Source organism: Gossypium raimondii, chromosome 9 (genome assembly GCF_025698545.1).
Source record: "Gossypium raimondii isolate GPD5lz chromosome 9, ASM2569854v1, whole genome shotgun sequence".
Taxonomy (NCBI): domain Eukaryota; kingdom Viridiplantae; phylum Streptophyta; class Magnoliopsida; order Malvales; family Malvaceae; genus Gossypium; species Gossypium raimondii.
The window spans coordinates 16,299,436-16,313,446 of NC_068573.1; the positions used below are offsets into that span (position 1 = coordinate 16,299,436).

The window sequence follows — 14,011 nt, forward strand, 5'->3', positions numbered from 1 at the left end:
ATTTACTTAAACAATTATAAAAACATAATAATAATTTTCAAATTAATTAAAATATATATAATTCAAACACTAATAGGTACAATTCTTATTATAAAAGTATAGAAAAAAAACATAAGGAATTATCCTCATTCTCAATGGGATCTCCCCATAATCTTAATGGCATTTACAGTAAAATCTCTATAAAATAATACCTTTAGGACTCCAAAAATATTATTTTATCAAGTTTATTAGTTAATCGATAAATAAATATTTTATTAATTTATTGATAAATTAATATTTATTAATTTAGAGAATATTTCATACTTTATGCATGAGTTTTTTTATTTATTTATCAAAATCCAATAAGCATGTAGGTGCAATGAATCAAAGTTAATTGATTCATGTAACCAAAAAGAAAAAAAGTTAATGGTTTCAAAATCCAATATGTATATATTCATTGGATAGATTAAAAATTTTATTATAAATAAACACATGTACATATCAAAATATTATAATTCATATAATCTTTTCCTCCATGGCTTCACATTTGAAAGGTGTAAAAAAGTCTACATTGACAGATAATATGAGAAAAACATTATGTGAGTACAAAATTGAGCATCCCTCTTCAAGTCAAAAAGATTTGCAACAGTGGGTTCAACAAATATTTGATCTCTCTGTTAGCCAGTCAACAATATCAAATACTCTTAAAAGGTCATCTGAATATTTTTCAAAAGAGAAAAAGAATAGCAATGTTAAAAGACACAAATCAGCCAAATATCCTGAATTAGAGAAGGTATTGTATGAGTGTTTTCTTCAATATCAAGAGAAAGTAAACATGACTGGAGAAATGATTCAAAGTAAAGCAAAGGAGTTTCTGCAGAAAATGTATGGTGATGCAAATTCCAAATTTAACTTCTCAATTGGTTGGCTAGAAAGGTTCAAGGCAAGACATGTGATTAAGTCTTATAGAAGATTTGGTGAAAGTGGTTCAGTTGTTATGGTGAATATTGAATATGCTTTACCTCAAATAAGAGCTATATTGGAAAATTTTGATTGGAAGGATATCTATAATATGGATGAAACAGACTTATTTTATCGTTTGTAAGCAGATCATTAACTGGCTACAAAGTAATTAGAAGAACGAAAAAGGGCAAGGAAAGACTTCCTGTTATGGTTTGTTGCAATGGGGATGGTTCAGATAAAGTGCCTCTTTGGGTTATTGGTAAGTTTCCTAATCCTAGATGCTTTAAACACGTGAATATTGGAAATCTTAACTGTCATTATCGAGCCAACAAAAAAGCATGGATGACTGGATTAAAGATTTTTTTCGCTAGTTTGATGCTAGAATGACTAGTAGAAATGTGTTGCTTATAGTAGACAATTGTCCAGCCCATCCCAAGGTTATTGAAGGCTTCAGAAACGTTGAATTATTCTTTTTGCCTCCAAATTCAACATAAAAAATTCAACCATGTGATGCAGGAATTATTAGAGCAATTAAGATTTATTATCGACACCACTTTTATTCTAGCATCTTGGAAGGTTACGAGAAAGGAGAATTAAATCCTGAAAAGATTAATGTATTGGATGCAATCCATTTTATTAATGCTGCTTGGAATATTAGTGTGAAGCCTACAACTATTGCAAATTGTTTCTGACATTGCAAAATTCAATCCGAGGAAGATATGCCTCTCGAACAAGAAATTGTTGATGTTAAATGCATTCATAAATTAAAAGCAGTAATTTTTGATTTACACTATAGAAATGCCATGGATGTTGAGCAGATTTTGAATTATCCAAGTGAAAATGAATCTTTGATGGAGTCACCTACGGATGAAGAAATTATTCAAGGAAACATCCCTAACTCGTCTTTGGCGCCATATTAGGGTTACGGAGTATTACTAAACAATCAGAATCATTTGAAATTTATATCATTCAATATTATAACCACATCATAAACCATTCATACACGTGCATGTTGTCCTTAATTCGAGTCCTCGAGGTCCTAAAAATAACCTAAAAACAATTTGGGACCAATTTAAAATAATTTGGAAAGTTTAAGAAGAAGATGCAAAATTTGCAAAATAGGGGTCACACGGTTGAGACACACACCCGTGTCTCAGGCCGTGTAACAATCGAACTAGGGACACACGGCCGTGTCCCAGCCCATATCCTCACTCGTGTAACACTTTGAGTATTGTCACACGGCCATGTCATACGCCCGTGTGCCAGGCCGTGTGTTAGGCCGTGTAACTTACTGACTTGCACCCTAAAGAAACCATCAGATGAGACATGGCCATGTCACCAGGCCGTGGCCGTGTGCCTCACACGGTTGAGTCACACGCCCGTGTCTTAGGCCATTTTAACCCAAATGAACCTTAAATGACAAGTTTACCATTTCAAGCTTACTTGGACCCTAAGTAATCCATTTACTAGCCAAAAGTCCTATTTAAAATGACATTAAACAAGCTCAAAACATGCTAAATCAACCATCCTAAGTGTCTAACCAATGTACTCTCATTGGTACCACAAGTATACACAATTTCACAACAAAATGAATTATTACCCAAAGTATGTTAATTCGTACATTCAAACATTCAACCAATATGTCTATCATAGGCACCTCAATCACAACATTCCATTAACACATACAATAAACTTGCACTAAAACATCTTTCTTAATTCATATATATTAGGTTAACTACTTGCATTTAAGATATTAGTTTAAAGTTTTACGTATCAAAAAAATAGCAATGACAAGCAAGCCTATTAAATGTCATATAATCCAAAATGAACGTTCCAAAAACTACCAAAAATAGAAGGATAGTGTGACTTGAGTGCCGATCCAACTGTCCAAACTTCAAAGAATCTACAAGATCAGAAAATAATACAAATAAATCTTATTAAAGTAGTACAATAAATCATTCAATAATAACTCAACTACACATGTTCCCTGTCATCCAAAATCTCAACCCGGTGAATTGCATTGTTCAATTCAAAGCTCAAATACATGTTATACCTATCAAAATCACTAAACAAGTTATAATTCAGAGATTTACGATCTGATGAACGACTTACGGATATGAGTACATAGATATTCCACCTGAAACACGCCAACCGCTCATAAGAGCTAAACCACCCGATAACACGCCAGATGCTCATAAAAGCTAGTCTATCCAAAAATACGCCAAAATAGGGAGTATAACAAGAGAGTTCACAACAAATGTTGAACCTCGGCCTACTCGAAAAAAATATATATATCACCCTGCAACAACCTTCATTCCAATCCCCTCATAACACGCCATAATTCGATTGTACTCTATCCCGTGTTCATCAGATTCAAGTATTGAAATTCATCAATATTTCTCAAACAACTTTACATCAACGATAAAACAATTATAAATATTATATCATATTATATCATCACACATTTATTATAGATATTAAATTGTAAACCGTACAACTTACCTGGACTGAATTGTAGTAGTTGCAAAAGTTTAGGGACTAATTCACAATTTTTCATTTTCCACGTATATCAACAGTGTCTTGATCTAAAATGTAAAATTTCTCACTTATTAGCTTACATTTCACATTCCAATTTACTTTAGATTTTATACCCTTTTATTTTTTGAATTTTCACAATTACCCCTAACTTATACACTTTTACCATTTAGTCCTTTAAACCAAAAATCATCAAACTCACCATTTTTCTCAATTCAATATTTCAATCAGATATACTAGGTCCTTAAACAGTCCCTATTAAACATTAAATTTACTATCAAACCCTAAAATTTTGACATTCTCACAATTTAATCCTTAAATCAAAATCAAACAAAAATCACTTCACAAAATCACCAAATATCACAATAAAAGATTAAAATCCATAGTTATCATAAAGAAAAATTCAAGATTCATCAATGGAAACTTCTAAAATTTTTAACAGATTCAAAAACAAAATTACAGGTTAACTGGACCTAGTTGCAACGATTTCAAAAACATAAAAATTACAAGAAACGGGTATAAAAATCAATTACATGCAATGAGTTTAACCTAGCCGATTCTCCACAATAAACATCCATGGTATTTTTGAGTATGAAGAAGAGAAATGAAGAAGAAAGGCTTATTTCTTCCAATTTGTTTTACTTAATTTCAATTTAATTACAATTTTACCATTAATTACATAATATTTTATCTTTTTCCTTACTAATGCCGTCCAATGTTAATTACTAGGTACTAATTGCTACATAGGTCCCTCCTAATTTAGTAATTAAGCTATTTAATTATTTAAATGCAATGATTACTAAGTTTTGCACCTTTTACAATTTTGTCCTTTTTCTTTAATTAATTATCAAAACGATAAAATTTCCTAACTAAATTTTAATACGACACTAATGACTCCGTAAATATTCTATAAATAATATTTACGAGTTGATACGATGGAAATTTGCAGTCCCGAAACTATTGTTTCGTCACCACTGAAAAACGGGCTGTTACATAATGGATGTGTCAACTGATGACGAGCAAGATCCAGATGACAGTAGTGTTTTACCACATATTTCTCCAAAAGAGGCTTTTCTAGCTATGGATACCTTGAAGAATTATTTAATACAACACAAGAAAAATATACCAGATTTGGTTTATGCCCTTCTAAAAGTTAAAGATGAAATTATATTTGATTCACATGCAAAGAAGAAACAATTAATTATATTTGATTCACATGCCCTTCTAAAAGTTAAAGATGAAAAAAGAGTTGTCTAGAAAGCACTTTTAGTTTTATGTATTGTATATAAATTTTTCAAGATATTTAATGAATTATTATTTTATAATTTCATCGTGCCCTTAAGGATTTTTCTGAAAATTATTATCTTATACATTTAGCGAGGTTATTATTTTATCCCTTGGCCTAAGTTGGGACCGAAAAGAATTATTATTTAATAGAGATTATTAATTTATCGAATATTCATTTATCGAGGTTTTCTTGTAGAACATTCTAAATTTAAATATATATTTAATATTATAAAACTAAAACTAAAAGACGGTTAAAAAATTAAATTGTAAATTCTAAACTTATAAAGTAAAAGATTAATTATCTATCATTAACAATGATGATTCTCTTTTACTCATCCTGTTTTTGTTTCATTTTTTCATTGAAAAAGTTGGTTTGACATTAATAATCACGTCAATAATATCTAGTATATATATATATATATATATATATATATATTATACAAAGTAAAAATATAATTAGTATTACGTAAAAAATAAAATTTTACAGATTTGCTTGCCCATATTCTCTTTTAGATCATAAAAATAAAACAAAATCATAAAATAAAACACTTTTGTGAATGGGAGAAGTTACTTCTTTATCCATGATAAAAAGAGTAAATGAAAATTCATATTTATTATGAAGACTATGAATCTCATATCATAAGTGTTTTTACTACACCATTAATGGTATAAGTTTTTTTTATGTGAAAACATCTTTGAATTTTGTCATGATTTTGTTCAACATCATTGCTAAAATTTTAGTTCTCTAGAATAATTTAAATCAATAAAAGAGTTAACAAACATAAAATTAATAAAAAAACTAAAATAAAAATAGAGAATTTTAGCTTTCTCATGGTGAAAATCATATCGACTATGGAAGGTCCCACAAAGCGAGGCATGTTTGGAATATTAAAATTAAAAATTAAAAATTAAATAAAATAATAAATAAATAAGCGTACTTTCATATTACCTCATCATCAAATAAAATAATTTTTATCTGTTTCGGTGTCATTATTATTTGAATGTGGTTCGATATTGCTTCTTCAAAGAATTATTACTTTAATGTTTCATTCTTTTTCAGATAATTATAATTTAATGAATACTAACAATCTCTATTATGTTTACTAACAATTTTTAAATGCAACTTAATTAAATATGTCTTAATATTAGAGATTATTTATAAAACTAAACCTAAATTTTAACTGGTATATTACTCTAATACTTTTCTATATTATCATCCTTAAAATTCTATTCGAATTAAATATGAATTAATTAAAACAAATAGACTCAAACTTTGTTTTTACTAAATTATTATTTAAATTACATTAACATATTTAGTATTAACAAAAATAGCTAACATGTTTACCATTAAAAATATAGCCGATGCCTTCAAACGTTAACATGATTAATAATAATAATAATAATAATAATAATAATAATAATAAAATGATTATTAATAAAAATATGAAAGGATTATAATTTTTTTTTTTTGAAAAGATAGTTTGAAGTAAAATCAAGAGATTAGAGAGTAGAACTAGGGAATAAAGAACCCCTAGCAATATCCTTTTCTAAAATTTTTTGAATCTTCAACGGTGAGTCTTCAAATAAGTATAGATCTTCCTCGTTTGCAAAGGTCATTTTAGTTATAGTGTCTGCTATCTAATTATCCTCTTTACAAATGTGACCTATGAACCACATTTCTTCTTGAGATAAAATATGTTGAATTCTCCTAACGAGAGAGATACTTGAGACATCTGAATTATGATCACAAATGACTTTAACTGCTTCTAGATTATCTGACAAAATGATTACTCTATCATGACATTGCTTTTTAAGTAGGAGCAACCCATCCAAAATTCTCCATAACTCGGCAATGAAAATTGAAAACTCCCCTAAGAGCCGATCATAACTAAACATTTTAAATTAAATTATAATCATATTTAGATGTTAATTTAGTAATATAATAGAAAAAAAATTCTTGTCAATTCAAAAGTTTTTCTAAACCCGTCGTTTTATCTAGATTATAGACATATAAATTATAAATTTTTAACTATTTAATTATGATTATCATAATTTTTTCTTATATAAGTATCACACTAAACAGTTGAGAACATATAGAATTCTTTCCCACCAGTTTGGACCAGCTTCATATTTGGTATAAACAGCAGAATCCCATTGTAAGAGAGCTAAGTTATGTATGACATAAGGTCTAGGACCCCTTCTCTAATTCCCCCTTTCTTTCTTACACCCTTACCCACCCATTGGTCCAAGCATACAAGAAATCCAATAAAAGTATCATGGAGGCCCCTGTACTAAATGCCGAATTACATTATACCCCTCTACTCAAAAGTTGGACAAATTAATCATTATATGTTAGATCAAAAAACAAACTGATATTTCTATTAAAAATTTCACCCATTTCTAGTATTAAAAATCGATTATTGTATGCCAATATGAGGTACATATAGCATGCCACGTGTTACTGTCTATTATTCCGTCATTCACGTCAGCTTTTAACAGTACAAATGAATAGAAATTTAACAAAAAAAAAGAGACTAATTTGCTCTTTGATCTAATGTACATATACTGATTTGCCCATTTTTTTTAATAGGAGAAAAATGTAATCTGACTCCTACTACAGGGACCTCCATGGTAGTTTTACCCAATAAATCCTAGGTTCAAACTATGAAAAAAAAACATATTTATAACACCATAAACCAACAAATAAAATAAGAATCCATGAATATTGATTAATGTTTTCCTTTCCAACTGTCTACAAATCCACATTCCGGAATCTACCTAAACAAAGATCCTATCATATGTAAATCGAAAAAAAGCGGACCATATATACAGTAATGAGATATAGATGCCTATTCCGCGAGCTAGACCTACAACCTTCCAAACGAAACATTATGCATGATAAATGACACTTCTCAACTATCAGCATTCAACAACTTATTTTGTTTACAGCATACAAGGAAATACATTAACCAAAGACGGAAAGTAAGCTATGCTTCCTACCCAACCACATAAGCGCACAAGAGCTATCCATCACGAAAATGAGAACGAGCTTTTATCGAATTGTACATATCTCATCCTCGTCAATACAAACTCAAAACGGCTCAAATCAAAGGGAAAGTGAGCTCACCTCATCAGCTTTCCATACTCCTTCTTCATACTTATACCACCTCATAAGCCCTTCATCGTTTCTAGTTCGTTGACACATGATGCATGAATCTTTCATGCATGTTAGAAATTCACGTAACCGAGATGCCTTGTCAAGAATACACTGATCAAGCTCCCTCATAATTCTTCTTGGGGCAGGAGGAGGCGGTATTTCAATCAAAAGGCAGTGAGAAATGTTAAGCACTTCTAGGTTTCGCAACTCATCCAAGATGGAGATCAAGGTATCCTTCACAAGCATTGAGCAACGGAGGCTCAAAACCCTTACCTTTGGTAGATACGTTATTATTGTAGCCGCAAAGAAGTTGTCGAAAGGTCCCATCACTTTGAGTTCACTGAAATTCTTGCAATTATTGGCAATTTCTTCCAAGAGATATGGAGGGTTTGCTATGCTAGGCATTGTTAGAGATTCGAGATCCTGCCAGATGCGAATAGCTTTGCATATTCCTGTTTTCTTTATTCTGTTCCAAGCTGGCATTACAAGACGTCGGAGGCGTGGGCACCTGCAGTAAGAAAAACAAGATAATAATATCATGGTCTTCAAGAACCCCTCCTGCGAAAAATAAGTACTTCACATACAAAAATGCAAACACAAACAAAGCGCAATTTGAGGTAAAAGTACTGTAAAGGTCCCTGTACTATAGCGCAGAGTGTATTTTGAACCCTGCACATTTAAAACGAGCAAGAAGGTCCTTTTATGTTAGGAAACCAAGCAGAATGGTCAACTTTGTAACAATTGGGGAAACAAAAAAAGAACTATTAATTTTATAATATGGACTTAATTAAATGATATAGCATTAATTTAATAAATGACATGTCATGTTCACTTGACTCATTTTAGCTTAAAAAACTCAAACCCTTGCACTTAAGTCGATCTGATTTTTTACTTTATTCACTGGTTAAACGCTATATTTTAAGTTTTTTAAGCTATAATGGGTCGGGTAAACATGTCACATCATTTAACTAACTTCACCTCATAAAACTAATAGTTTTCCTTTTTCAACTATTACAAAATGATCATTTTGCTCGTTTTTGAAAAACATACAAGGACCAAAATGCACTCCGCGCTATAGTACAGGGACCTATACAATACTTTTACCGACAATTTGATCAGCGCACACAGACAAGATACATAGAATACCATAAGCAAATGCCTTTTTAAAAACAAGCTAAGAGACTAATACGAGAAATAAAGCATGCCAATTGATTGTTGAAATTCAAACAAAAGCATTAAATACGATCATGATACCGGTAGCAATTAATCCTTGATAGCAGGCACCCTACAAGAATTTATATGATGTATCATGATATGCTTTTAGGTAAAAATACCATGAAAGCCCTTGTACTAGGAGTCAAATTGCATTTTGCCCCCTTTACTAATAAAATAGGCAAACTAGTCCTTATATGTTAGATCAAACAAAAAACTGGTCCTTCTATTAAAAGTTCTATCCATTCTTACTGTTAAAAATTGGTCTATGTACATAAACATGACGTGCACGTGGTACGCCAGATGTAATTGTCTGGTTATTCCATCAACTAGGCCAGTTTTTAATAGTAAAACTAGATGACATTTTTAACAAAAAGAACCAAATTGCTTTTTGATCTAATGTACAGGGACTAATTAGTCCATTTTTTAAGTAAAGGGGGCAAAATGCAATCTGACTCCTGGTACAGGGGCCTCCATGGTATTTTTACCTATGTTTTCTTTTCATGGAGATAACAAACAACTCCAATAAAAAGACAACTCCAATAAAAAGGAGGTTCTACAGGCGAGCTAGAGCTAGTTAACACTATAAAAAAACCTTGAAAGTTATAATAAAGTTCACTAAAAATTACCTTTCAGCAGTATAGGTCAATAGATCATCGCTGACATATAGATTGAAGTGAAAAATCAAGGTCATTATGTTTCCTTGGCTGAGACTCAAAGATGTCTTCAACAAATGATTCAATGTCTTGTCAGAACGAGCATCCACATATACATAAGGCTCCAATGGAATCTTGATGAAATTTGACTTCATCATCGATAAATCAAGTGTTCTCCAAAGTAGAGGATCACAACAGGCCATACGCCAAGATGTGCAGACTGTAGCAATGCCTGAAGTTAACTCAACGATGTCGAAAGACTGGAAGATCTTCACCAAGATATCAATGTCCAAGTCCTCCCATCTTCTCGCAACGCGGTCACTTTCTTCCATTCCACTAGCTTCTTCAATATCTCAAACGAGTTTCACAGCATCACCAAACCTATACACACAGAAGGTTAAGTCCATCATGTATACATTGACAATGATATATAACAGTGAGTAGGATCGAGGCAGTATTAGCAACATCCCCTATTGAAGCCAAGAACAATAAAGTCTCAAGGAAACTCATTTTCTTGATGTTTCTTAAGTAAACTCAAAATCCGAAAAAGATACTCCTAGCTGACACTAATGAATTCCATAATCTTGTCATGATTTCCATTCAAAGAAGCCTAGCAATGATAACACGAGATGCCAATCTACATGCGACTGTGAAAAGAAATTTGGTCCAAAACTACCCTTACCAAGTTATCGTGTAAGAAAGCAGAAACCAAAAGGACAAGCATGGATGTATATCACAAATACCAGTAATAGAAGGCTCCTAACTAAAATTTGGCAGTGTCTAAATAGTTTTAAATTACTATTTCGTCTCTTAAAATGTCCAATTTTCACAACCCAATTGAAAGGAATTCAAAACAGCTTCTATTTAACACCAAGAAATCTACATAAACAAACACCCAACATCACATTATCCTCCACAAGCTTTTCACATCTTTAGCCCACTAAAATTCATGAAATAAAAAAAAATGGACACTATTGAATCCAATTCCCAGCCTGAAGTTAAAAGAAGCACCTTGTCCAGTCTAAGGAAGACAGAAAATTGTTTGTCAATAGTAAAAAAATTCTATTACAAGATTTAAAATTCAACAATTTCTGTACAAAGACGTTAAAAGAAGAAGCAGCCTTTGCAATAATTAAAAGAAAAAAAAGAACAAAATCAAATTTAGCCAGATCTCCCATCTTGACTTACCCGGTACACGTTGATCTAGGTTTGGCCTTAAATAATCGTGGAGATTGGATTTGTTCTGTTGTGGTAGGGAGATAGGTTTTGTCTGAATTGCTGGAGAACGAAGCAGTTACAGTCTCTTAACTGTGGAAAGAGAAGATGAGAGAGAATCAATCAGGTGCCCTGGACTGGACGCCAAGAGCATGTAAGAGAATTACCAAAAACCCGAAATTTCAACTTACCTTATACCACCATAAATCTTCTATATTGAAATTTCAATTTACAACCATAAACTGAATATCCTTTTACATGTCTATTAGCTTAGTGCTTCCAATTAATTACAGATTATTTCATATATAAAGGATAATTTTATAACAAAAAGGTAACTTTTTTTATTAAGGTAAAAATAAATAAAATGGATGTCAATTAAAATGAGAAGTTTGATATTTTATTATCGAAATTAAAAGTACATTTTATATCATCTACAAATATAGATTTATAAAAGTATTGTAAATATATTTATTGATAAATAAAATATACAATTCTCTTTCTTATCTTGTTTCCTTTTTTTTTCTCTTTATGTTTTTATTTTATAACATTTATTTTTGTAATTTTATTAATAATGATTTCTTTTTTAAATTACTTGGTCATTTTTTTCGTCAACTCAATATTTAAATTGAGAAAATACAACCAATTAGCAGGGGTGTTCATAATCGGGTACTCGCAATTTCGAGTATTAAAAATGTCGGCCCGTGACCCGACTCTTGAATATCTTCGGATATCCGGAATTTTGGGTACCCGTAATAATTGAATACCCGTATTTTCGGGTCACAGGGTACCCTAATTAAATTTGTGAAATTTTTTTTACAAATCATAAAATTTATCGTGATTCAAAATGACAAACTTAAAATCCAAAATAGATAATAGCATAATCCAAACATAAAGTTTAGAAATATAAACATAAAGTTTCTAAATCCAAATTATATAATCCAAAGATAAAACTTCAAAAAATACAACTAAAGATAAAACATATAGTCATGTACTCATCATCAATCATCATGGCATGGTGTGTATCTGAAACCATGGGATGAAAATTTAAACTTTTATCATAAACCAATCCGGAAAAATAAGCTAAAATTAGATAATTCAACTATCATAGCTCAATTACTTATTCTCACCAAGTTAGTGGAAAAAGTGGACTGAATAAGAACCAAGAGAACAATTAAGATGATAAATACAATCAAAACAATTAATTAAGAAATGAGTTTTCATCAGAGACAATATTGTCAAAACAATTTAAATTACAGTCAACAAATAACATCAGAAAAAAAAAAAACATGATTTATGAACAAAAACTATCCATAGGGCATAGGCATGAACAAAGTGCATTCAGAAAAAAGAAGTATAAAGTCATCTTATATGATTAAACAGACTGCAAAATACAATCGATGAAAGTCTGATTGTCTAATACTAGACAAAGTTAATAACAAATAATTCATCTCCTCATTCCTATAGGGTCACAACATGAGGCATAAAATGGATACAATCAAACAATAATTTGGAATCTTTAAACATAATAATAGTAAATATCAAGCTCTAGCATTTACGGTTGTTATAAAATATCCATAATTTTTAATTTTCTATCACCCAAAAAATTTGCAAAGCACCATAGTGAAATAGAAAACAAAAGCTCAAACTGACTGACTAGTATACCAAAGAAAAAACAAACAAAAAAAACAAAACAAAACAGAGAAGTTTGAGAAGAGACAAAGAGAGAGACGGGTAGACTGAAATATTGAATAGTAGTACTTACCTGAGCTTTGAGATGACGACGACCGGTGATGGTGAGAACGGTCAAACGACGGGTGGCGGGTGGTCACAGATGGTCAATTGATTGGTGGGAGTGGGGTTGACGGAGATGATTTGCGTGGGAGAATTGAACGAGTGGAATAGTGATTTAGTAATTAAGGTAAAAAATTGGGAATCAGTTTAAGTTTTAACTAAAAAATGTAAATAATTTTAAAATAAAAAAATACAAATACACATAGGTAACCGGGTCGAGTACCTGTGGAATTTAGAAATTGCGTCCCAAGCCCGACCCGTGAACTCGTAAAAAATAGTGGGTTGGGTACCCTGCCCAAAATTTTAAAAAAATAATAATAAAATACCCGTTTAATTTTTTTACCGGGTCAACGGGTCAAGTATTTTTGAACACCCTTACCAATTAGGCCCTTAGATTATTAACTTTAATGGTTGATTATTAAAGTTAACGGTTTGACTTTTTCTTTATTGTTTGGTTAACTTAACTGCTGGCCATACAATTTCAGGCTGAGGTTGTTGAGGAGTAGGTACTTGGGCTACTTCAAATCCTATAAATTGGTCAAACCATTAACCCATCATCGTGACAAAGGCATTGCAAAAAGCACTTCCGACTTCGCCCTGATCAGCTGCAGGAGCCTATCCTTGTGCCTGAGGTACATGGCTCTCAATTTCTTCACTCGTTGCTTCTCTCGAAATTTCAGACATATTCTTTAGTAGTTACAACACAACTGAAGTTAATTTTTAAAACTACAAGAACTAAACTAGAGATATATCATGCATGGTGGGGTGTGATTTAACCTTTGGTTTTCCTAGAACCGACTCAATCTTTGCTCTAATACCAAAACTTGTAACACCCACACCCGACTCGATTATCGGATCCGGTTATGGTATGTCAACTTAAAACCATTTGAGTTTGATACAAACACTTAAATTATTTAGCTTTGAGGTTTTGGCGTATACCCCCGAAAAAGACTTTAACCCCAATATAACAATGGCAAAACAATCAAATCAATATTACGCCAAGTATAATAAAACATAGTTTAAACAAACATCTAACGAAAGCCTTATAAAAGTTGGCAAGGTTATATACAATGCAAGGTGAGTGATTTCCCATACAAAAGTTTCAAGTGCATAACTGGAAGTTAAATATCATTGAAATCAGTTCGGTGTATTTGACTAAAAGATGATATCATAAACCATAATTCAATGTACTTCAAGCGTACGTAAACATTAACTC

At 31.3% G+C, this 14,011-nt stretch overlaps 2 protein-coding genes across 2 annotated transcripts; one reads left to right on the plus strand and one right to left on the minus strand.

Annotated features, from left to right (window-relative positions):
• Positions 1–514: 514 nt before the first annotated feature.
• LOC105797496 (CENP-B homolog protein 2-like) lies at positions 515–1,084 on the plus strand. Its single transcript, XM_012627456.1, has one exon. It carries the CDS (start codon positions 515–517, stop codon positions 1,082–1,084), a length of 570 nt encoding a protein of 189 aa, XP_012482910.1.
• Positions 1,085–7,468: 6,384 nt separating this feature from the next.
• On the minus strand, positions 7,469–11,291 carry LOC105798526 (F-box/LRR-repeat protein At3g48880). Its single transcript, XM_012628628.2, has 4 exons — positions 11,196–11,291; positions 10,978–11,097; positions 9,763–10,170; positions 7,469–8,429 (listed from the first exon to the last, which is right to left on the minus strand). The coding sequence occupies exons 3-4, from the start codon at positions 10,119–10,121 to the stop codon at positions 7,871–7,873; spliced, it is 918 nt and encodes a 305-aa protein (XP_012484082.1). The 5' UTR covers positions 10,122–10,170; positions 10,978–11,097; positions 11,196–11,291; the 3' UTR covers positions 7,469–7,870.
• Positions 11,292–14,011: the final 2,720 nt, after the last annotated feature.